General features: G+C 38.1%; 1 protein-coding gene and 1 long non-coding RNA gene across 2 annotated transcripts; both read right to left on the reverse strand.

Moving 5' to 3' along the window:
• Positions 1-685: 685 nt before the first annotated feature.
• Positions 686-17,978, reverse strand: LOC117288897 (A disintegrin and metalloproteinase with thrombospondin motifs 16-like). The gene is made up of 4 exons (XM_033769767.1): positions 16,771-17,978; positions 12,826-12,898; positions 6,862-7,190; positions 686-940 (listed from the first exon to the last, which is right to left on the reverse strand). The coding sequence occupies exons 1-4, from the start codon at positions 16,990-16,992 to the stop codon at positions 686-688; spliced, it is 879 nt and encodes a 292-aa protein (XP_033625658.1). The 5' UTR covers positions 16,993-17,978.
• A 3,084-nt stretch (positions 17,979-21,062) lies between these two features.
• LOC117289463 lies at positions 21,063-23,381 on the reverse strand. Its single transcript, XR_004518945.1, has 2 exons — positions 22,967-23,381; positions 21,063-22,473 (listed from the first exon to the last, which is right to left on the reverse strand). It is a non-coding gene; the product is annotated as an uncharacterized LOC117289463 (long non-coding RNA).
• Between the last annotated feature and the right edge of the window lie 1,311 nt (positions 23,382-24,692).

Consider the following 24,692-nt stretch of genomic DNA (forward strand, 5'->3'; position numbering starts at 1 on the left):
TAGAGCAAGGGTAAAACTATTCAAGGAGGCAAAACTTACAGAATGTCAGACATCATTGCATTTTGATCATTTTTTATCATAACTACTGCATTAATGCAAAGATTTGTGCTCCAAAAATCTTAAAGGTATGGGATTATTCTTTGTACAAGCACTCGGTGTCCAAGTCAAAAGACCGAGACTGGGACCTCATTCAAAAACACTTGTCAACAAAAATTTAAACACAAGGGGCCATTCATAATTTAGTCAATCGATTTCTTTTCAAAATTGTTCTGACCTGTGACCCACCCCAAATTCCGATTTTTTAATATTGATTTACTTCACAATAATAATCTATACACTGAAGAACAAAGTAATAACCTCAAGTGATGCAGATATTTGAGGTCAAAGGTCTCCAACATCAGTAGTTTTTAATAGCTGATCCTGGCTTAAACAAACCACTTTGTAGTTTAATCAGCAATGAAATTGGCAAGCAAAACAGTTCTTATAAAAAGTTGCAATTCCGACGAGATCGAGCAGGGATGAGATTCTTCTTTCCGACTTTAACCAAAACGGCAAGTTGTCCGCACTCCAACAGCTCTCCATTGCTTATTTCTAAGTAAGTTTTTATGCTAACAATTATTTTGAGTAATTACCAAATGTTGTCCAGTGCCTTATGTATCTGTTTTTTACATGTACAGGTACTTTCTCAGCTATATGAACATGAAGATTGATATTTCAACTTACATTTTTTTTTGGAGCCACAGTAGTGCTGTTTAGTTTTATTATTTGATGTCCCATGTCCATCTTGCCTTGAGCTGCGTTTGCCTCGGTTCCGTTCCTTGCTCCTGTCCACAAAATCAGCATTCGATCTCTTGTATAAAATATGAACTTTTTGTCCATGTTGGTTTGTATCCAGCGGTTCAATCAGATAATCATCCAGTTCAGTTCTTAAAAATCCACTCTGCAAGGCAAAATTAAGCACACCATAATGTGAAATACAAAATTAAAGGAATTTTTAAAAGTAATTCAACAACAAAAATGTTTACCAACAATAAGTATGTCTAGATAATGTCTTTAACATTTTTAGGGACACCAAAAGTCTCTCAGGTGATTATTTCCAATGCAAATACTGTTCATTGTACTGCTTACTTTTGATATTTTGGAGCAGAGAAGGGGAGCAGATGACATTTCACAAACATTCACCAAATTCTATTTATACATGACATTCAATTTGTATTCAATTTGCTTCCAGAGGACCTTCAAATGTAAATATCCTTAACATCTGCAAATACTGATCACTCATATCAGCTCCATCTTAAAGGTATGATACAAGTACATTCATTCAGCTTTCTTTAGTTTTCAATGAAAATATTATTGAACCTTTGAGTACTTTCATCGAGTACGATTCTCAAATTGTAAAGAAACATCAACTAATGGATCATAATTCATATTGCTGTACTAATCAATGGAGTGCGAACATCAAGTCACAGTACTTTTACAAGCTGAGTGCAAGTACAAGTGTACAAATACAGATACCAACATTGGAGTAGTAATGACTATGAGTACCCATACAAGTATAACACTTATTTGGGAAATCCAGGAAACTTTTATAAAACTGTTATCAAAAGCAACTCCCAGGAAATAATTACCACTGCTCAAGTCGAGTTTCGCAAGTTCACAGTCCAATCTTATTAGAACAAGTTCCTGGGACTAGTCAAATTAATAACTCTAAAGGTACAAATCTGTTTTCAACTAAAATCTTATATTACAATTTATAAGACAAAAACAGAGAAAATCAACAATCTTTTACATAGGAATTTGGTTCTCTGGTGGTTTTTTTTGTGTTTGGTAATAACATGTAGATGGAATTAACAACAACAAATTTGTCTACCCTGCTTCACAAGTTTTGTGTAATTTGACACCAAGTTCCCCTAGCCTATAAAAAGTTTAAGTTCAGAACACAAAACTACATGTTTGGTCTACATTTGATAGTCCCCATCATTGTCAATTGCAGTGGAACTGGTTACTGAACTTTTACTAAACTTTTAAGGCCACATGTAACTTGTTGTAGAAGGCCAGGCCACATAAAGAAGAATTTCAATAAAGTAGCTTTCAAGAACCTTGTACCTTGACTTTGATGTTCCTAATAAAGTTTTTTTTTTTTACCAAAAAGTATAACTTTTCCAATAAAATAAACCAAGCAGCCGCAGATGCTTTTCAGCCCCCATGCAGCGTAATGCTACTTTGCTCTCATACATGTGTATAGGCCATTTTTCCTACAGACAGAGTGGCCTGACCTAAGAGTTCAATCCCATGATTTGACACATGGCCTATTACTAGGTGTTTTTCTGTTCTACATAGAGCACATTGTTGGGACAACCACTCAATCTATTGTACTTAATAAAGAGCTTTCAAAGCAGATTCACCCACAGAGCTTCTGCAAATAGATCTTTTGTAGTCTTTGTTTAACTCAACAATAAGCATTAGTATTGAAGTGGATATAAAATGCAAACCTGTCAGTGTCTGTTAGCTGTGTGGGTGGGTGGCCTTTAGTCCTAAGAATGTTATAAACTCTACAGTGTGTACTGTGACTTATAAGTTATAGTGTAGTCAATCTATGGTTTGACTAAAGCCGTGTTCGCACTGGACTAATATTTTGGGTAACTTAACCATGACGCTGGGTAACATTCCGACGGGTTAACTTTCCCACCGTCCGCACTTGGATTTATTTGACTCGGCTAAACTTACAGAGACCGTGGGTAAACTAACCGAGCTGGCCCCCTGCTTAACATTGAATAATTCGATAATCACGAAAATATTATTCTTCCATGACAAAACATGTCAGCTTCTTCGGGTCACAGACGGATGGGAGATTTAATCGAGTCGTCGCGTCCGCTTTCTGGCTCGGTTACTTTCTGGCTCGGTTAAACTGACCTGGTCAATCTTCCTGGGCACCTTTGGCTCGGTTAAACTACCCATTCGGGTCAGGTAAGTTAACTTCCTGAGCTGTTCCCATTGAACTTAAAATGGGTAAGTTACCCATTGGCTCGGTTAGTTTACCCATGGTTTACCCAAATTAAGTCCAATGCGAACAGGGCTCTAGACAAAATTGCAACAGAAATGGGTTTCTTTTGCAAGTGTCTAATGAAACTCTCTTAAACAACATCATATCCAAAAAGTAGAAAAAAGTAAGCAGGGGAAATATGCATAATTTGCATAACTTAAAAATTACTGTTTTCCCCCTAAAATATGTATGCACACCCTATACAAAGTAGAAATGTTATTTTTTTCACATTCATGGAGACACTTGCACAAAAACTCATTTCTGTTGCAATGGTCTAGGTCAAGCCATATTTTTGCTTAGATTGACTAGACTATTATAAGGCATGACTCATTCCCTCATATTTAACATGTATACCTTTAAATTGAACAGTTGATTTCAGACCAAATTAACTTATATAAAAATATAAAAATTATAAGAAACTTATCGTTTTCGCCCAAAATTTGACGATTGTATGATTGCATTCTGATTTTATTTTCATAAAAACATGTCACTTTTTTAGGTACACTTTTTACCTCCATGACCATGTATTATCGACGCCGTTTTCACAAAGTGGTGAATCGGTCCAAAATGATGCATTGGGGCATTTTTGTTTCTTTACATTCTCTTAATGGATTTGGTGTCCTTAATATTTCTGCAAAATTTTAAGTCTTGAGAATGTATAGTTTTCTAATTACACAAATTACCAAAACGGTGAATTGTCTGCATTCACTGTTATTATACTTTTCACGAACCAGCGAATAACCTTTCCCCCAGGGTTAAATTGTATACTACACTGATGACGCTTGCTGTAGTTGTCACCTTGTTCCACAATGGGGCGTGTATAAAGCAACACATCACATGCAGTAGTCTTTAGTCAAGGGACGCATGCCCTGTCTAAAGGTTAGCTGTGTGTGGCAAATCTGTTGTTTATAATTACATTTTGCGCTTTCACGAACTGGCGAATCCACGTGCCTTTTATGTGTGGCAAATGCAGGATGCTGGTTTTGGGGGTTTTTTTTTCACGAACTGGAAATATTTTTGGAACCAAACAGCTTTCTAAAAGAGCATCCGTACAAAGAAATTAGTATCTAGTTATGTCACTAGAAAATATTTTACACTTTAACTTAAAAGACCGACATTTTTTAAAATTTGAATAACTTTAAAAGTGTTTTTCTAAAAGCGTTGTTTAAGCCGCACATGCGGATTCGTGAAAACACCATCGACATGCAGCACCAATAGTGACACTGAGTCTCTCTTTTACTGTTTCTAGTTTTGAGACAGGTTTAGTAGAGATCACTTTTCACTTTCCATCAGCCTTGACACACAATAGTTTTTGTCTTGGACCAGGACCAAACCAGTTTTACTTGTTATTGTTCAGACCTTTTTACAAATCCACAAAGTAGGTAAGTTTAAAACTCACACAAAACAGTTACTCCTGAGTTTATACTATTAATACAAATTGTTTTTTTAATAAGGCATAATTTTAAAGTTCATTATGCAAGCAACTTGCCAGTAATTCTGATTCATTAAACCCATTTCATAAATTGTTTTATTTAAAGTCAATCAGAACCTTTAGTAAGAAATCTATCTTGAATGGAAACAGCTGCTTACTACAAAGAAGTATCTGATTTACAGTGTATTGCACAATATGTTTCAGGTGTGATTTGAACAAAATAAGATTTAAAAAAATATTTTCCTATGAAAGTGCTAGAATAAACACTGCTAAAACCCAAATTAGGACAATAGAGAGAAACAAACGTGCACAGCAGCTGTTCAGTGTTTTTTATATGTTTGACTACAGATTGCGCCACAGCATCTAATTCCAAGTATCCATTACATGGTGCTGCAGTACGTTTATAATTGGGTCTTATGGAACATGGCTCCACACACCTTGAGAAACAATAATTAATAAATACCTTGGACAGTTTCCAGACTCTGATTGGTCAAAACCTGATCACATGGGGATGTATTATCGGATGATAAAGGACCAACAATGGAACCTAGCGAATAAATGGCCCCTAAACCAGCATACATTGTGTACCAATCGGTAGCACTTCGCACTGTACATGCTTATTCATCTTAGTTTCTTTGCAGCTTCGCGCACATGTGCGTTCGCGCTAAAAATGTATCAATTTTGATGTAGGGTAATTTCGTGTCAAATCACCCAATTCAAATTTGCTCAATTTATTTTTTCTCAAGTGAGGCTATGATTCCCAAGCAAAATCATAATATATTTACGTATACATGGATATGTATGTAATATGTACTTTTCACAAGAAATAGGCAAGTAGGGCAACTTTGAGAGGAGCTTGAAAGCGAGCCAAAAAATTTATATTGTGGAGAAAAAAATATATGGTGGTAATTTTTCACTGAAGTTCATCTCCAGATCATGTGATCCACAAGGTAAAATCCAAGGTCAAAGTAAAGGTCAAAGGTTACTAAACCTAACCATGTTCCTACAAAAAAGGATTGGCAGATTTGGAAAGCTTAATATGCAATTTCCTTTCCAAATACACCAATTTTACCTGATGGTTACCGATTTATGGTCGTTTGAATATCGGCAGTTGGGCGCATTTTGCCTGAAATCAACGAGAAAGACCTACGAGAAAGAGCATGCCAAAGCACGGAAACCGTTTGTTTATCGGATTGAGCTGAAATTTGGAATTTGAGCTTGTTGAGCCATTTTGAGCAAATTTCAATCAATGAACACTTATTTTTCATGTTGACAATAACAATTTTAAAAGCAACACTAGGAAACAATATCCATGAATAATAATGTAGGGCGGATGCAATGTACAGAAGATAATAACTACAGAAATTAATGTAATAGTCAAAATGCAGGGGAAAAGTTTAAGCATAATGCTTTTGTATATTTCCCTGAGACAGACAAGGACTTGGACAAAAAAACAAAAGCAACCAAAAACAGAACAAAGAAACTAAAAAACAAACAAACAAACAAAAAATGACACGGACCAGACTAATCAATAAAAATAATTATCGACACCAGTCTTTGTACAATTAGTGTTACTATATACAGTTACAAATACATATTCAAGAGTTTCAATTTCTTTGGGAATTCTTTAACAGGTGTGCACGTATAAACTCATATTGTCCAATATAGTATTGTTTACAGCGACATGCTACATGGACGCTGAGCTCATGCGTGCATTTTAACGCACAAAGAACAGCTATTGCCCAATCATTTGCCTCCTTTGACCCCAGTGAGGGCACTTAACAGACCATTATTTTAAAGAGTCATTGGTCTCAAAGTATCAGTAATGTAATTAATGCACAAAAGAGATGTGAACCATAAAAAGCTAAAATATGGCCCCAGAACATGTTTGGAAGTATCGCTGAGAAAAAAGTCACAAAATTTGGTTGGTGGCTGGCGCTGTTAACGGACCTCGCTGGATGAGTGCTTTGAGAAGCCCTCTGGTGTGATGTACAAAGCACAAGTTGTACCTTTATTATTCTAATTCTGATTTTTAGTTTTACTTGTTATTATAAACAAGAACTTTTCTCTGAAACTTCATTCATAGAACTAATTATAAGGCCTTCATCTGGCCGTTACCTCTAAGTCTCTGTCCTGAACAATCACAGGTCTTCTTTGCACCATTGCGCTGTTTTAAATATCAATACCATGATGAAGTTAAACATAATCTTGCATTTTCCTGTACTTTCATGTTTGCAATGCAAACTACAAAGGCCTCTCATGTTGAAATCAGTACCCCAAGCCACGGCACTAACTGAATGTTTTTTCTGTCAAATTCTTACTTTGCTCCTTAGCAAATGGCTGTTAAACTGCTAAACTGAATGTTGTGTTTTAAATGTATACTTACCAATCCATTGTTACACAAGCTGATAGCTACATTTGAATTAGCATGTGATCTCAGACTGCCATGATAGTGACAATGCTTATGATGAGGAGTAAGCTTCTGTGTCTCTATCTTTCCATTTTTCCAAGACTGTATAGAAAATCCTGATGCAATAAGAGCTTCATTTGAAGTGACTTCAAGATGGAAATCTTTCTTGTATCCTCTAAACTTAAAATGGGCAACTTCTGGTACAAAACAGGTATCATTGCTTCTTCTGTGTCTGTGTGGACTGAAACTGTTGGATATGAAGCCTCCTTGGGAATCTGCCTGGTATGGAAGTACTAATTCATGACCTGCAAAATATCAATTGGACAAAAAAGACTAGATCAAAAACCCATGGGGATCAAAGTAATTTCCAAGTCAAAAACAACAATATTGCTATAGTAGACCAGCCAGTGCTCCAGAAAAAAAAACATGGCATAGTTTGTTAATGGCTGGCATCCATGCTAGATGTTTGGATCATGGGCTCGGGAAGACAAATAGGGTGGATGCCAAGCTTGATTTTGAATTTTAAGGTCAATTTGAGGTCAAAAGGTCAAAAATCAATATTTTCAAAATTTGTGTCAAATTATAGATCTAACCACTTTATGTTGATATTACAAACCTATGTAATTAACGGATAAACTTTTACCTTGTTCACCAATGTATAGCAAAACAAAGTGATAAGTGTGATTATCTTGCAAAGGGTATATTTTTAGTACACCAATTGTTTTTGCATTCCCCATCCTCAATGGTGCATATATTTGTTTCAAACAACTTTGTTTGAAAGGTAAATAATATACCCAGGCAGTTTTTGAGAATAAAAATAATTCAAATACCACCTTCATCTGAGGTCATAACGACTCATTTTGAGGTCAAAGTTTCAAATAAGGTAAAAATTTTGCATTTTTCACCAAATTTGACCCCAAGTGGGAGATCTATCCATAAAATCTAGTTTCATTATTTTCACATTGACATGCCAAGTCTGTGAAATTATGAGTCACTCTTTTGTCTTGTACACAAATGTATAGGAAAATTAAATCTTAAAGTGCAATTTTCTCAAAAACGGCGTATCTTGAGCATAATACAGTGTTTTGCACTTCCTATCCCAGCACTGCATATTATAGTTTTAACAAACTTTTTGTGAAAGGTAAATATACCACGGCAGTTTTTAATAAAAAAATACAAAATTCATATTCGGAACACCTTTCGAAGTGGTAAATTGAAACAAGAAATGCGTATGCCGTTTCATGCAATTAGTTTGATATAGTAGTTGTATAGTTTGACATGCTCAAAAACTGCATGTCTGATATCAAAGTTATTTTTACTCCCAATCTTTCCAAGTACTCAGTAAAATAATCAACTGTCATTAGTGAATTAACAATGTTGAACATTCTTTTTGCAGTAAAATGTTGTTTTATCCTAGTTAGGGCCTATACATTGTAGCTACAATTAGGGAATGGGGTATTGTGCAGTGATACAATGTATGCTTTCTTATCTGGAGTGCCATTATTCAAAGCTAACTCCGCCAGAGCTACATGTAACCAGGCACACCAAAACCACTATACAGCTTGACATACTTTTATGCCAAGTTTCTTTGATGAAAGAATTCTCACTATAGGCCTACTCTTCAGGAGGCACTAGCAGACGACAACGACACTCTCATCACTTTGATCAATCACTTTGTGGACATAACACAGGTCAGAAACATACCATCATCACAGTTGCCTGGCCACTATACAGCAGAGGAAAAGAACTTATACGGGCAAGTCCAAAGTTTGAGATTTAAATTTTTCTCAAGGGTGGACTATACATCTGCTTCAACTTTCTGAAGGCTAATTGCCAACACATGGAAAGTGCTGGGCTTGGTTAGGCCTACTTGTGGACAGAGGCGGGTGTTAATGAAGCCATTCAAGGCAAAGCCTACTTTTGCTGAAAGACTTGCACAACCTGTGAGGCAGCTTCTATACTCTTACATTTTTACATGATGCGACACAGCCTCTCCTACATGACCATTGGGAAAAGAAAGTCTCTGAGAAGCAAAGTTAATATGTCAAGGGAATCGGCCGTAATGGAGAACCTTCTCTCATTGAGCAGTTTGTGTATCACTTGTGCACCTTGGTAAAAATCATCAACCATGTCAGGCTCCAACTCTTTCGTAGATAGGGCGAAGAAGTGTCTGAAGATGTACCGCCAAAAAGAGATGCACTGAAATTTCACGCAACATAAACCAGGAATACATTGACGTCTCATCTCTCACATTGTAGTGCCGGCAGCCTACGATTTCACCGCCTACTGGGTCCTTTGCCGCCGGCTACTTTTTTTTCTTTTCTTTTTGGCCTCCTCCATTTCCCCCCAAGCTTTTTCCTGTCAAAGCCTCAAAAACCTGTTTTAAATAAAAAGAAACCTTTCTACCATTTGTCAAACAACCCTTCACAATGACATCCAAAACAAATACTTGAATGGAATCAAAATCTATGCCGGGTTCAGAAGTCCATGTAACAAAACAGAAATTGATTCCCCCATGATTTTGACCAGCTCAACTTTGCACTGTGTCCCGCCAATGGGCATCAATCCTGGGGGAAACGGATGACAGCTACTTTCTGATGGGTGGGGAACACTATATTGCTAAAATCCAATTATATTATATTCTGTCAAGCTCAACGTAGATATATTCAATCTGTACCCCTAATTTTGGATGGTGTAGTGCTCAAACAAGTGACACATACCAAGTTTCTCGGTGTAGAAATTGATGAGAATTTATCCTGGAAGAATCACTTAAGAGATGTTACCAATAAATTAGCTAAAAATATTGGTATAATTAACCGTCTAAGAAAATTCGTACCTGGGTTTATTTTTCTGACCCTGTATAGCTCTTTGGTTCTTCCATATTTAAATTATTCCATTCTTACTTGACACAAAGCAGTAGACTTCTCACCTTGCAAAAGAGAGCTGTTCGTGTTATTTCTAATGCTGGTGCCCGTGACCATACGGCTCCATTATTTTGTAATCTTAGATTACTACAAATTATTGACCTTTACCAACTAAATTTGGGTAAATTTATGTATTTATAAAGCTATGAATAACGCATTGCCAAGTTGCATTAATTCACTTTTCACACTAACTTCAAACATCCATTCTCACTATACTCGTAGCACTGCCAAGAAAAACCTGTTCGTTTCCCGCCAGAGAACAACATTATACCAAAATAGTCTTGTTCAACGTGGCATTATGTTTTGGAATAATTTGAGTTACTCAATTAAATCTTCAATCACTCTTCCTGCATTCACAAGAAAATTAAAAAAACAACTTCTTGATGCTTATTCGTAGGTTTGAAGTATTGTTAACTTACTCACCATCATATATTAGCCTCTGTCGTGTATTCTGTTTGTCTAGTCTGTCTTGTGTTTTCTTTCTTCTGTGTAGTATTTTATGTTGTTTGTTTGTCCATAGGTTAAGGCACAAAAGCCTCTGCTTCACCCTAACCTAATTGTTGTCCTACTTTAAAAGCTTCCTAATATATAACTATCTAAATCATTGTAAACTTTCATATCCTAAGATACTAAGTAATACTGTAAACTACTCATAATTTGAATATATTTATAAAACTTTGTAAAATGTGTAGGCCTAAGTGTAAATGTAGGGCAGCAATGAAATAAATGTGTGTTGCACTGCAAATACAAATACAAATATCAAATGTCCCCCCAGATGTCCCGCCTCAAAATAAATGTGTGTTGCACTGCAAATACAAATACAAATAATTATCAAATGTCCCCCCAGATGTCCCTCCTCAAAATAAATGTGTGTTGCACTGCAAATACAAATACAAATATCAAATGTCCCCCCAGATGTCCCTCCTCAAAATTGGCCTAAGATTGCACCACAGAGCATCTAAAATTGAAAGACCCACGCCATAAAGCCTTCACACTTGCATGTTCACTCTTGACAGATTTGCCCCTAAAGTTGGTATCAAAGATCCACACCTGAAGATGCTGTTAACCAAATAGCGAGCTACTGATGCCCACTTATTTTAAAGGCTTTATGTTCTGTTTCATTTATTATGCCTGTTATTGGCCTACGATTGCCCCACATAGCATCTAAAATGGTCATCATAACTTGGAATATGCCTCAAATTCCAATATCTGAGAGGGGGGGCACATCACCAATAGCAAAAAAATGGTGTATCAAACCTTGAAATAGGCCTTAAACTCTAACATCTGAGAGGGGGGCACAAAACCCCTCAGACTCCCTAGATTGCACCAGAGAGCATCTACGGCCTAAAAAAAATTCCGCTTGCGCGCTTGCTAAGTAATTAGACAAAAACCGACTACTTATGATTTTTCACCTGCTACTTCAAAAACTGTGGACAACCCTGAAAAATACAGAAATATTTCGAGGGTTGTTTTCAGCTATCATCTTAGACCGTGTAAGTTTTATGTAAATCTGTGATCTTCACGTTTTTTGTTTCTTACCAATTGTGTACTCTTTTAATTTACAAGATGCGGCAAAGTGGCGCTAATCAAGAGCAATTCCCCCAAAAATGTAACAAATGCCATGCCATTATTGTGCACTAATTGGCTGACACTAGAACATTGCTGATTGGTTGCAAGTTTGATCCTATGGATCCGCCCTACAAAATTGCCTCATAGATCCGGTATGCAAATTAATAGGCCTAACCAATCAAGCTTGATTCATAGCACAGCAACCACCGCAAAGTGCAGACAAAGGAAAAATGTCATATGATATGCAGAGTATTGACCCCTTGCACGCGCGTCACACGCGGTGACTTATGCCACACTCACCATGCTGGTGGGCAGTTAGGTTTATGTGTATTAACGCCGCGTCGCCTTAAATGCACTTCACTGCATAACGCACAGCATAGAGTTATATTATAAAAACGCACAGTGAAATTGCCCACCAGTATGGCGCATTCAAGATTTTTCTGGTGATGACGTCAGGTGAATTGGGTCAATAAAGCATTTGATCATTTTGTTTTAAAGTAGAATCAATACTTGCATCATGTGGGGAGGGGGGATAGGACTCACTCAGGAAAGTGCCAAGTGTACACTGCTTAAATCACACATCTACCATGTATGTAAAACTACAAACGATCATCTATAGGTTCTTTAACAAAATAAATTATTTTCTACCACTACATTTTGGTAGTTTTTTTTCAAGTTATAGGCCTACTGACTGCAGACTAGACAATGAGCCACATTCATAGGCCTACTGACTGCAGACTAGACAACAAGCCAAATTCATAAAAACTATCAATTGCTTATAAGCACAGGCACCGAGCAAAACCAAAAGTTCATTGACAGCAGAAGCTGAAGTAAAAGCAATTGAATAAAAAATGTATAACATTTTGCTTTGACTAATTGCTTTTTCTAATTTGGATTTTAGGATGTTATTATTTGCTTCATAAATCTGTCATTTTTGTGAAAACTTTTACACTGAGAGCTGTTAAATAATATTCCATGAAAAAAAAACAGGTTTATGAGGAATAGGCTATCCGACTTCCAACCACCAACCGCCCAAGAATGGAGATTTGTAACTTCTTTTCACACAGGTTACTTTTGAATTATGGAGTTCTGAAATGTTTATGGCTACCCAGCTATCAATGTGTCAGTGTCTGTGCCATAGTTTGTAAGATTCAGAGTCCGACTCAAATAGAAATATTGCATCAGAACCTTGCAATAAGCCTTTTGGAGGCATCACGGACGTGATACATGTAGGAGTGTGTTGTTTGGTTTGGGTGTTAAAGACAAATTTAGCCAAACCTTATAGTGTTGTAGCATTGTGTCCGCCATTCTCAAGAAGGCTTATTGACCATATATACTGTTACAATGATCAAGTTTGAAAAAGGCCTACATGTATGACATTACGACGATATAAATAACACAAATTAACAAAAGTGCAGTTCTTTCTTTTAGAGCAATTCAACTTTACCTTCATACGAACTGTGATCAAATGCCTTGTGCAGCTTGATGGTTGGTTGGTTTGTGGTTCCTAAAGCATTCCCCTGGAAATAAGCAAAGTTTGATAAAATGAGACATGAGAATGAGCTGAATTACATGTAACACCCAAAAGGACAGGTTATGGTATCTTTCTCGATGGCTAAACTGAAAAACATAGCCTAAAAAATACTGTAAACAAATTTCCAAAGCAATACTTTTACAACCATAGACTTTCCTAAACTTAATCAAGCTGAAACTCTCCTGAGGCTACATTTATATATGCTTCATTGACAATCATTTCTAGTTTTATCAAACAAAATCTGTGCTTGGCTAGCGTTTTTATAAAACAAAATCCTAGGTATCATGAGCAACGATTATAACGATCAAAAAAGAAATCTTAATCTATCAATTAGTCAATCATTTTATAGCGCTGGTATCCTTAGCAATAACAAATTCTTACTCTACTGTATAACAAGTTGATAGCCTACAGTTCCCGACTACATCACATCACTATGACATCATGTATTGCACGTTTTGTGTCTGTGCAAAAGTTTAACTGGTCAAATACACAACTTCAAAATAATTGATTTGTTCGTTTCCTAACAAAATGATATTTTTTAGTCCACTAAAAGCAATCAAATACGTCTATAATTAACAATTAATTGAAAATCTTGGCGTAGTGGGACATTGTAGTACTTCATAAAGTGGATGCAATTCATGTGATTGTTTAACCTTTTCTATGGTAAATGCAATTCAGGGGAATCTACGAGTTGTGGACAACTTAAGGGGAGTCTACAACAGGTAGTATAAGCTTCAATGAGTTTTTTTTCTTCTTTGTAGCACCATAGATATCTCAAGAACCAATTTCAAAACTTTTTTCAGTAATACTCTTTAGGCATCTCTCTTTTCTTCTAACCGCGTTCTGGACCCACTGCTTTGTACGTAACACAATTGGATTTGTACACAACATAATACATTAGATTCCTACAAAGGTTTCTAGGCTTTCCATTAAAACCAACGCCTGTTTTAATAGGGTTTTTGTAGAAGGCATCGGATTGGGGTAAGTTACATTTGTAAAATTTATACCATCATGTACCAAAGTTACTAGTATGAAAACACATTTTTGTTACTGTGACGTCATCAGGTGTCGAAGGTAGTATAAGCTTTAATGATTTTTTTTCTTTGTAGCACCATAGATATCTCAAGAACCGATTTCAAAACTTTTGTTCAGTAATAATTATACTCTTTAGGCATTAAATATTAATTTTGAAAAACTGTGACCCCATGTTGACCTCTACTTCCAGGTCAACCGGAGATGGGACCTTATCTCAAGATCTACACGTGTAACCGATTTTCTGGTTAACTTTTTTCAGTTATAAACTCCTTGGGCATTGAAAATTGAGCTTGGAATACCATGACCAGGTGTTGACCTATTTCTGGTTCAACCAGAAGTGTGACCACATCTCAAGAACTACACAGCAATTTTACAATTTTTTTTACAGTTAATAAACTCCTTGGTCATTGAAGCACCCATATAGTATAATTCAGACAGTAAGTGAAGAAAGAGATCTTGGGGTAATCATCCATCAGTCACTAAATGCAAAGACCCACTGTGCGAAGGCAGTCAAAAGCGCATACAGAGCCCTGGGGCTAATCAACAGAACCATTACGAACAAAGACAAAACAACAATCATCAGACTATACAAAGAACTGGTTAGACCGCACCTAGACTACTCTGTACAGGCATGGAGGCCTCATTTTCAAAGGGATAATATACCTCATGGAAAGAGTACCAAAGAGATCACTGCGAATGATCGGAGGTCTATCGCACTTATACTGCGTTGACAAACTCAGGTAAGTGAAGTTGACCACTCTGGAGTGCAGGAGGCTGCAAGGAGATCTTATCGAGACCTTTAAGATACTCAGGGGCCTCGAGGGCTTGAACCCTGAACACTTCTTTGATTTGTCAACCGTGCAGCACAGGGGCCATCTAAAACTGTACAAATCAAGATCAAACCGCAACCTCGAGAAGTTCTGGTTTAGCCAGAGAGTGGTAAATTACTAGAACTCCCTAGAGAGGCAATTGAAGCGTGAACACTTTCAAGGGACATGTGGACAAATTCCTAAAGAACGTGGGGGGGGGGGGGGCTCTACATAAACCCCAGTAACCAGAACCACCGTTCCCTGTTGTGTGATGGCGTCGGTTGATTCAAGTGAGTTCAAAACAACACGGAACAGCTTTCCTTTGTGTTTGTTCACAAAATGTCTAGTTATTACCATTATTACCATTACCATTATTACACGTCGTAGTACAGAGCAAATAATTCATATGTTAGTCACATCCCGGATTTATTATTGCAATGCTATCCTAGCTGGTCTCCCTGCCACCACTCTTGCCCCCTTACAGAGAGTTCAGAACTCGGCTGCGAGGCTACTTACTAAAAGTATGAGCATATCACCCCAGTTCTAATGCAGTTACATTGGCTTCCTGTCAGGTATCGGATTATTTTTAAGGTGTGTTTGTTAATTTTTAAATGCTTAAATGGTCTTTCCCCTTTGTATCTGTATGATCTTGTTGCTACTAGGCCTGTTGTTAGATCTACTCGTTCTGCTAGTGATGTTACTCTGTTGATCCGCCCCAGAGCGAAGCTGGTTTCTGCAGGTGATAGGATGTTCTCTGTAATTGGCCCTGAACTGTGGAACCAGCTTCCTAAGCAACTTAGGGAAGCCAGTAATGTTGATAAATTCAAGGCTGGCCTTAAGACAAATCTTTTTAAGCGTGCTTTTTTAAACCACTAAGTTCAAGTACATGTACGTATTTTTGTATTCTCTGTAGCAATTCCAGTTTTTTAACTAGGGTTTATTCTCAGTGTTTTTTAATTATTGATTGTTGTGTACAAATTCTGCATTTATTACATGTTAACTGTATTTTCTATTGGGTGTTTTAATTGTATGGATTTTAATGTGTTTTCTTTTAATTGTTCAGCGCCCAGGAGCATGTTTACATGGATAGGCGCTATATATTATTATTATTATTATTATTGTAAAAACAATATTCACAAACACACGCACTTACACAATTGTGTTTTATTAAAAGACGTCAATTAATAACACACACATCTATGTTTTATTAAAAAACATCAATTAATAATAAATACAAGCAATACTGACCAGTAAATTTCAAATTTCAAATAAGTTTGGTTGAACAAAGAAAAGTGAACTAGAGCAGAACTTAAACATGTGAACTCTGGATTAACGCCAATCCAGAAATACTAAATTGGGCAATTCAACATTTTGTGATACTTAAAGGGCCGGCACATGTTTGGTAAATTACTCAAAACAAATATCAACTTAAAAACTGACTTGGTAACGAGCATTGGAGAGCTGTTGATAGTATAAAACATTGTGGGAAATGATTCCCTCTGATGAAGTAACGTAGTTTTTGACAAAGAGGTGACTTCTAGCTATTAAGTCTTTTATTCCTATCTGAAAGCACACAAACTCGTCCAACAAGGGTGTTTTTTTCTTTCATAATTTTCTCGCAACTTCGATGACCAAATGAGTCCAAGTTTTCACAGGCTTGTTATTTTATGGTTATGTTGGGATACACCAAGTGAAAACACTGGTCTTTGGCAATTACCAATGTGTACCTTCCCTTTAAGGCCATCCATAAATTTTTTAGTTGATGTATTATCTTAAATAGTTAACACAAAACCTGACATTTTCCCTTCGGGAAAGTGAGGACCCACTATGAATAGATCTTATGAGTTTCTTGTTGTTTCTTCTTTAGCATCCACAAGGAATAATTTATATTGCACGTATGTAGGCCCTACCATAGATGAAACATGGACCCTATGGAGTGAGAAGTAGCATTACAAAGTCTCACAAACAATCAATATTCAGTGGCCAACAAGAAATTTTAATTTAAATAACATACCTGTAAGTTTTCAGATTGTGTACTTGCGGTGTAACAGAAATGCACAAAAGAAAGAAAATATAGGCCTGTGGTCATCATGGCATGCCCACATTTCTTTCTAGTCATTACATTCTGTCTCCATGTTCCAACTTGCAGCATTCCACCTGTTTTACTAGTCATTGTTTGGATGTAACTTGTAAGTAGTGTGCTGTTGAGTATAACTTTAATTCTCTCGTTGTACATGTAGGCCTCTCATGGCATCGGACAGACAGTCACTACACCTTTAAATAGTATTTAATTTCATCATCACAAATGAGTAAGCAAATCCAAGTTAGTGCAGCCTGGCAGGGTGGTTAAATCGATTCATCAGTAGGCATGCTATGTGGGTATTCTGTTACATAAACCACATAGTGCAGTGCTACGCCAAAACCACGGAGTAAGACCTCTTTAACCTCTTGAAGTTTATAAAAACACTATGCCATACCGTTTGTTATTAAAAACCAAATACATAAAAAGTCCCAAGTCCTAGTGACGGTCGTGCGAGTTTTGAAGGCTGAGACTCTTCTTCTTCTTCTTCTTCCTTTAATTGTTTTTTAAAGTGCTGCTTCAGAAAATTTGAAGATTACCGCACTGTAATCTAATCTTTGAAACGTTGTGACTTTGTGGATAGCAGGATACTTTAACAAACTAATTTCAGTTTCACGTTCACTTGATTACTTTTCAACATCAGGTCATTGCTGTTGCAATTGTAATTGTTATGTACAGCTCCCCGTTTCCGACGAACAGCTGATGTTTGAACAACAACACAACAGACGCAAAAGCTAAACAGTGAGGTCCAGCGTGCAGTGTTACCGAATACTGATTGAAGGTGGTGCTGTCATTCACCAAACATCACGTACATAAAGTCAAAAACTCTACGAATAAACCGTCAAACAGTACACTGGAAGTGGGATCTAGCCGGATGTTCATGGTTTTTATATCTAACTTAGATCTTAGTCCATGATCTAAGTAAGAAGCTTGATTTTAAGTCGTCTCATCACTTGCACATTGTAGAGCTCCCAGTTCCAGTCCCCTCCTCTGTGCGTCGTTTACACTACGCCAGCTGTATAAATAAGTAAAGATCAAACTTGCCTCGCCAGCTAGCTAGTAGCAGCTCTGCCCGCCAGAGGATTGAAAAGACCACGGATCATAGCTTTACAGCTCTTTTGTATGGCATGGTGTGTGCGTGTAGATAGATATTTAGTGTGTCCTACAAGTACACACATACGCGACGCAACATCACAAAATTATAATCCACGTGTATGAACACTGAATTTAGAGAGGGCGCTCATGCAAATAGACAGTCCAGTCGCAAAAAAAAACATTGTTTCACAAAATTATTACGCAGGTTACTAATACTATAGTTACAGATGATAGGCCTACGAACATGTGGATGAATTTTTGCCGATATCTTTTAAAGGAACACGTTGCCTTGGATCGGTTGAGTTGGTCTTTGAAAGGCGTTTGTAACCGTTTGTTATAAAATGCATGGCAGACAGAAAGATGTCGAACAGGCCTTGAAATTGCGTGGTTTTCCTTTCACTTGCGCAATAAAATACGGACTTGCGCCGTCAAAATCAAGTGCGTAAGTTGCACCATTTTCAACTTTCAGACTTGCGCCACTATAAGACGTGGCGTCACTTTCGTGAAATAGACGGAACTCGATCATAATTTGTTTAGTTACAGGCCTACTGAATTTTATTTTGAATGCTTTATTTGCAAGTATAACAGTTAAAAGTACATTAATATACACATAATGAATGTTTATGAATGCAATGGTGCAAATATGTTCATGAGTTGAAAGATGGTATACACATAATGAATGTTTATGAGTGCAATGGTGCAAATATGTTCATGAGTTGAAAGATGGTATACACATAATGAATGTTTATGAGTGCAATGGTGCGAATATGTTCATGAGTTGAAAGATGGTATACACATAATGAATGTTTATGAGTGCAATGGTGCGAGTTGAAAGAGGGAATGTTCTATTCAACGAGGCGGAGCCGAGTTGAATGGAACATTCCAGCTTTCAACGAATGAACATATTTGCACCATTGCACGAATAAAAAACATTCATTATTTGTTTTATATAACATCCAAGTAGATCTTTGTCATTTTGATTGAAAGATACAACTTTCAAAACAATCAATTTCAACTGTAGAAGCCGAATGCTAGTAATTTTACTATGCCTTCTTGCAGTAACACCAGCCTGCTGCGTTACCAAAGACACGCGCACGCAGTGATGTTTTTACTCAGCGTTTTCATTCCATCCGAAAAGTACCATTGCACGCTGCCAGCGTGCAACCAATGGTACTTTTCGGATGGAACGAAAAAGCACGGTGAGTGACTCAGCGTGCAATGGTACTTTTATTTGCTATCACGTGACGGACAATCCTCCAATCAAATGGCAAGGATATGCTTGGGTGTGCGTGTGTGTGTGTGTGTATGTTATTGGATCTCCTCCCTGGATACCGCATCAAACCTCGCCAAATTTACACGGAAGAAAGGAGCTGACTTCGTCTTGACACTCATCTATTTTTGAACAAAATCCGTTGAAAATTGACAGATTTATGAGCAAAAAAACACCAAAATTGGTGGGGTTTTGCGCGCCGTTGTAACTGTTGCTATGGGCAGCGCGCGCGTACAATGCAAGCGCACGTACAGTACAGTGGCTGCGCGCGCCCATAGCCTCATTTTTGGGTAAGAATTATGACGTCATGCATAAATATTAAGAGAGGCGTATAATGGGACGGGATCATGGAGAACGGAGGCAGGCTTCACGTGGGACGGGGAGAGGGAAGGAGGGGGCGGGCGGCGGGGGAACTGCGCCTTTTATTTATCAAAATAATAATAATAACATGCAATTTTTATAGCACTTAATACCAGGTTTCTAAGCGCTGAACAAGAAGTGTATTATAACAAAAAAATGGCAATTAAAAGTGGGATGAAATAGCAGAAACTGAACAGACTAGTGGATTTAAATAAGTGTGTTTTTAGAGCGGTTTTAAATGAGCCCAGTTTATGGGATGGGATCATGGAGAACGGAGGCAGGCTTAAGAGCACGTGGGACGGGGAGAGGGAAGGGGAAGGGGGCGGGGAAACGGCACCTTTTTTTAAACTGTTGCTATGGGACTGGATCATGGAGAACGGAGTCAGACATTAGAGCACGTGGGACGGGGAGAGGAAGTAGGGGAACGGGGGAACGGCACCTTTTATTTAACTGGGACAGGGAGAGGATAGGGCAGGGGGACGGGGGAACGGCACCTTTTATTTAACTGTTGCTATGGGACGGGATCATTGAGAACGGAGTCAGCACGTGGGTTGGGGAGAGAGAAGGGGAAGGGGAAGGGGGACGGGGAAACGGCGCCTTACATTAAACTTTTGCTATGGGACGGGATCATGGAGAATTTTCTTTTATAAGAGCACGTGGGACCGGGAGAGGCAGGGGACGGGGGAACGGCACCTTTAGCACGTGGAACGGGGAGAGGGAGGGACAGTGGGACTGAGGAACGGCACCTTTTATTTAACTGTTACGGGACGGGATCATGGAGAACGGAGGCAGGCCAGAGCACGCGGGATGGGGAGGGAAGGGGACGGGGGATCGGCACCTTTTATTACACTTTTGCTACGGGACGGGATCATGGAGATCGGAGGCGGGCTTTAGAGCACGTGGGACAGGGAGAGACAGGGGACGGGGGAACGGCACCTATAACGCAGCTCCATTTGTTCAGGACACATGCATCCGTCCTTAAGCAAACTGAATAGAACACGCCTTACATTAAAAGTTTACACATGGGGACATTCATTTGTATTTTAAAACTCGCGACATCTACACCTCTTTTGTTACCTCCTCCCCCCCTCCACAAACACACGACTTTTTTGGTAGTAAAACATGCCTTAACAGTACGCATTTTGGACATTCATTGCACATGACAAATTATTGTTAAGCTTTGGTTAACCAAATTAATTCGACTGACAAATAACACAAAACGGGAAAAACAAGACGATAAAATAATGATCAGGACGCAGGAAGAAACCCAAATTACGGGGGTGGGGAAATAACACGGGAACAGAAAACAGAAAATGGACTAATAAATGATACGGGACAGGAACAAAAATAAACTGAACGGGAAAAAATAAACGAAACAGAGTACAACCAAGGACAGGGTAATTGGTGTTGTGACGTCACTCTTTTCTTAGCAATTAAGGTTGATACAAATGTGACACTCCAACTTTGAGGTAAAAATGAGGGATACGAGGGACACTTTGGCTGCAGTTATAACGTTTATTCTGTAAAAGAAGACGAAGAGAATATTCAATGTTCGTTCGTCTTCGACGCAGAGAATAATGACAATTGATAATAATAATAAAATAAATTAAAGCACAATAATATTTACAAATTAAATAACTACACTATTACGGAATGAACCAATCTATTAAAGGAAAATACCGTGAACAATTGAATGACTTATCCCTTGTGTTCACGTATAAATTGTACTAGAAAGGAACATCAACACTTATAAACAATGTGCTCCAAAGGAAATAAAACCCATTAACTCTGAAACAAAGACCGTATTTCCCGCCAAATTTCCTGGTCGGTCGCCATCTTGCGACCGAACCCTTCTAACGAATTAATTGTATAGAAAAGAATAAACCTTAGGAACAACTAATCTATGGTTTCTTTGAACCTCAATTGATTTAGATATTTAAACAATGAAATGGTAACTCAAAGGCAACAAGTATTTACAAAGCATAAACCTTCGTTTCACTTCTACAAAAATCAAATAGCACCATGATGTATACGGTACTAGTAAAACATCGGAAATAATACATTTTTACCAAACTCGGTCAAGTAAAGTTTAGGTACGAAAAGAGACAAACTGGTTGAGTACTATTTAATATAATTCTAAAATGTGATAGCAAAGTAAAATAAAAGAATGGAATGTTGTTTTACCTGTAAAAGAAGACGAAGAGAATATTTAATGTTCGTTCGTCTTCGATGCAGAGAATAATGACGGAGGGGTCGCCGTTGGTGGCGCCCGAGGATATGAATATTCATTCAAAAGGAAATTGAATGCAACGAAAATAGTTTTGTGGGGGTATTACTTTATACCTGTCACACAAAGTTAAGATCAATCTTAGTGCTTTGTGAAATTGAAAAAGCGCGGAAATCTTGTGAGACCCGCTAGTCAATAATAATAATTGGCTGGAACAGGAGGTTCATTTAAGGCATTGGACGCTATTGGTAATAACTCAACACAATTATTGTTAGCATAAAAACTTGATAATAAGCAAAGATAGAAAACATTGTGAGGAACGGCTCCCTCATCATATCAGAAGGTGTGAAGGACTTGCGGAGCCGGGGCGCCCTCTACTCCAAACAGATAACCAATGTGTAGTGTACCACAAAACGGTAAAACTGAAAGTTTAATGCAGAAAGTACAACAACTATAAGTACAGAGCAATATATTTAAGTACAAACTGAATAAAGATTAATAGCACAATAACAACATCCGGAATAACAAATAACTAAAAAAGATCACCAAAAAACCACTTAATTAAAGAAATAACAATTTCCCAAGCATGAAATTACTCTTACAGAATTGTTCTCTCTTCGGGCTCAAGATGTCCTCAACAATATAAACCTCTGCTCAAAACACTACTCTTCTCGTCATCTTCAACCTAAAAATAAACAACAATGCATAAATTATTTAATGTACTCAATACACACAGCGAGTGAAAGCCCTCCAGTCATAAGCAGGCAAGGCCCAAAAAAGGAAACAAGCTCATGAATATTCATAGAGTCCAAAATAAAAATGGCGAGTGGAAGTGTTTAGGCAAGCCCTGCTATAAACAAAAACTAAGTCTTAAACTCACACAACTAGCGTAGTTATACAACCATAAAAAGGCCCTAGAACTTCCTGAAGAGTAAACATCCCTAAGCAAGGGAGCCTGGACAAGTTAGTTCACTAAACTACCCAACAGCTTAACAATGGCCTTGACACAAAAATGATAAATCAAGGGAACAAAAGGAACGAAAACTACGTAAATGAGAGAAAAACTAGAAGGCGGAAAATGATACGGCGGGAAAACATGACTGAAAAATACATGCTAATTAGACAACATTTTACTGAAAATTAATCTACAATACCATTACAATAAAATCCAAGCTTACCACTAGATAGACTTCAAGGTAACTACAGGTCATAAACGGCCTTCAAGGTGAAAAAGAGGCACTTTCTACTGAGTGGTTTGACGAAAACCGAATTCTACAGAAAACTTATTGGCGAAGAGCACTAGCGCAACACGAGAGGGCGCTATACCAAAAGACGTAACTTTGGGGGCAGAGATGAACATAACACTCCCCATGTGATGATGCCAACATCACACTGAATCAAGGTTACAACAACAGTCAATAACATTCAAAGGTAACCAGAAAACGGGTTAGTCACTATAAGGTGTCTACACCTTCCACACAGGGTACTTAAAGTTAAGTCCAGAACCTCATGGGATTCTTCTGAACAATTAACGATCCTCCTAGGCGACAGGTTCAAGGGCAACTCTGGGACGTTACTGTCTGGCAGCAATGGTCTGGGGTTGCTCGTCACTCTCCCCAGTAGCGGATGCAGTCTGGCTTATTAAGAAAGATGTTAGTTCACGGCTCAGTACTGGTCTGTGCATAACATTAAGATGACCTTTTCCGCAGATATTGCAGTTCACTTTAGATTTGCAGTCCTTGATCTGGTGGTTGGGTTGAAGACATCGAAAGCACATATAGTTCTCCCTCAGAACGGTGATCTTCTCTTCTGGAGATATGTCCTTAAAGACACGACAATCTTTCAAGGCGTGTGGGGTGTTATGGATGGGGCAACAAGGTGTCTCGTCCACTGAAGGTGTGTCCATTACTCCAGTTTTTCTCACTGTGAAAGCCGATTTCTGTGGTGTGCGGTCGCCACTGCTTTTGACAACATCGGTGAACTGGAAGCTTGGATCGTTCTGTACTCGGGCGTGGCCCTGTACAAAAGCGACGAAAACCTCAAATGGCGGAAACATCACAGCGTGCCTTTCTTTGTACTGGGAGCCCTTTTGACGCCACTTCATTTGGAGCCATTCTGGGAGCTTCTGAACCAAAGGCTGTAACCCCCGTGAAGAATCCAAAACTAGTAAACCTGGGTACTGCTTGGATTCCTTGACGTATTGGACTTCTAGAAGGAGATACCCAAATTCCTCAAGTTTTGTGCTGGCCCTTGGTAAGATCTTTTGGAACAGCTCCACTCTCATCATCAAGTCATGTTCGATTGCTTCCGGTGAGCCATGCTTCTCATCTAGGTATGACCATACCCTTTGAAGTCCCAAATCAGGCTTGTTGACATGGATAGCATAAATCTTCTGGACAAGGGACTTGGTTTCCCCCTCGATAGAATCTAGGATGAGGTTCATCTCTTGGAAGGGTTTGAGATCAAGGTCCTTGGTAGCCTGCTTGAAGCTGCCTTTCCAAGCTCGGTATTCTCCTGCGTTGCAGCGAAACTTTCTCAAACTACTTTTCACTAACTCTTTTTGGACCAACATGTTGCTTATGGAATTCAGCTGCTCCTTCATAGCTTCATTGGGGAATTCTGTTGTCTGGTCAACTTTACCGGGTACTTGGGTCACCTTTGTATCTTCTTTGTTTGACTTTAACTCAACATCAGTTACTGCTTCTGCTGCAATTTGTGGCCTCTGTACATTTGACATGTCACACTTTGTTTCAGTTTTTTCCAATTCGTTTCCTCTTAGGAAATGTTTGGAGACATAATCATGGGTCGAACGGCGGAGTCGGCTGTAGGCAGCTGCAAATTTTCTTGGGTGTAGAGGGAGTGTTCTTTCAAAGCAGCCAGTTCCAGGAATTCTGCTTCCACTTC

Source organism: Asterias rubens, chromosome 4, assembly GCF_902459465.1.
Source record: "Asterias rubens chromosome 4, eAstRub1.3, whole genome shotgun sequence".
Classification (NCBI taxonomy): Eukaryota; Metazoa; Echinodermata; class Asteroidea; order Forcipulatida; family Asteriidae; genus Asterias; species Asterias rubens.

Excerpts from the sequence above, each read along its gene's own strand:
- LOC117288897 (XM_033769767.1), bottom strand. The coding sequence starts at position 16,992 with ATGTACAACGAGAGAATTAAAGTTATACTCAACAGCACACTACTTACA. Across the intron at positions 7,191-12,825 it reads TGATCACAGTTCGTATGAAG|GTCATGAATTAGTACTTCCA; the intron begins GTAAAGTTGAAT and ends GATATTTTGCAG. Across the intron at positions 941-6,861 it reads GCTTGTGTAACAATGGATTG|AGTGGATTTTTAAGAACTGA; the intron begins GTAAGTATACAT and ends TTTGCCTTGCAG.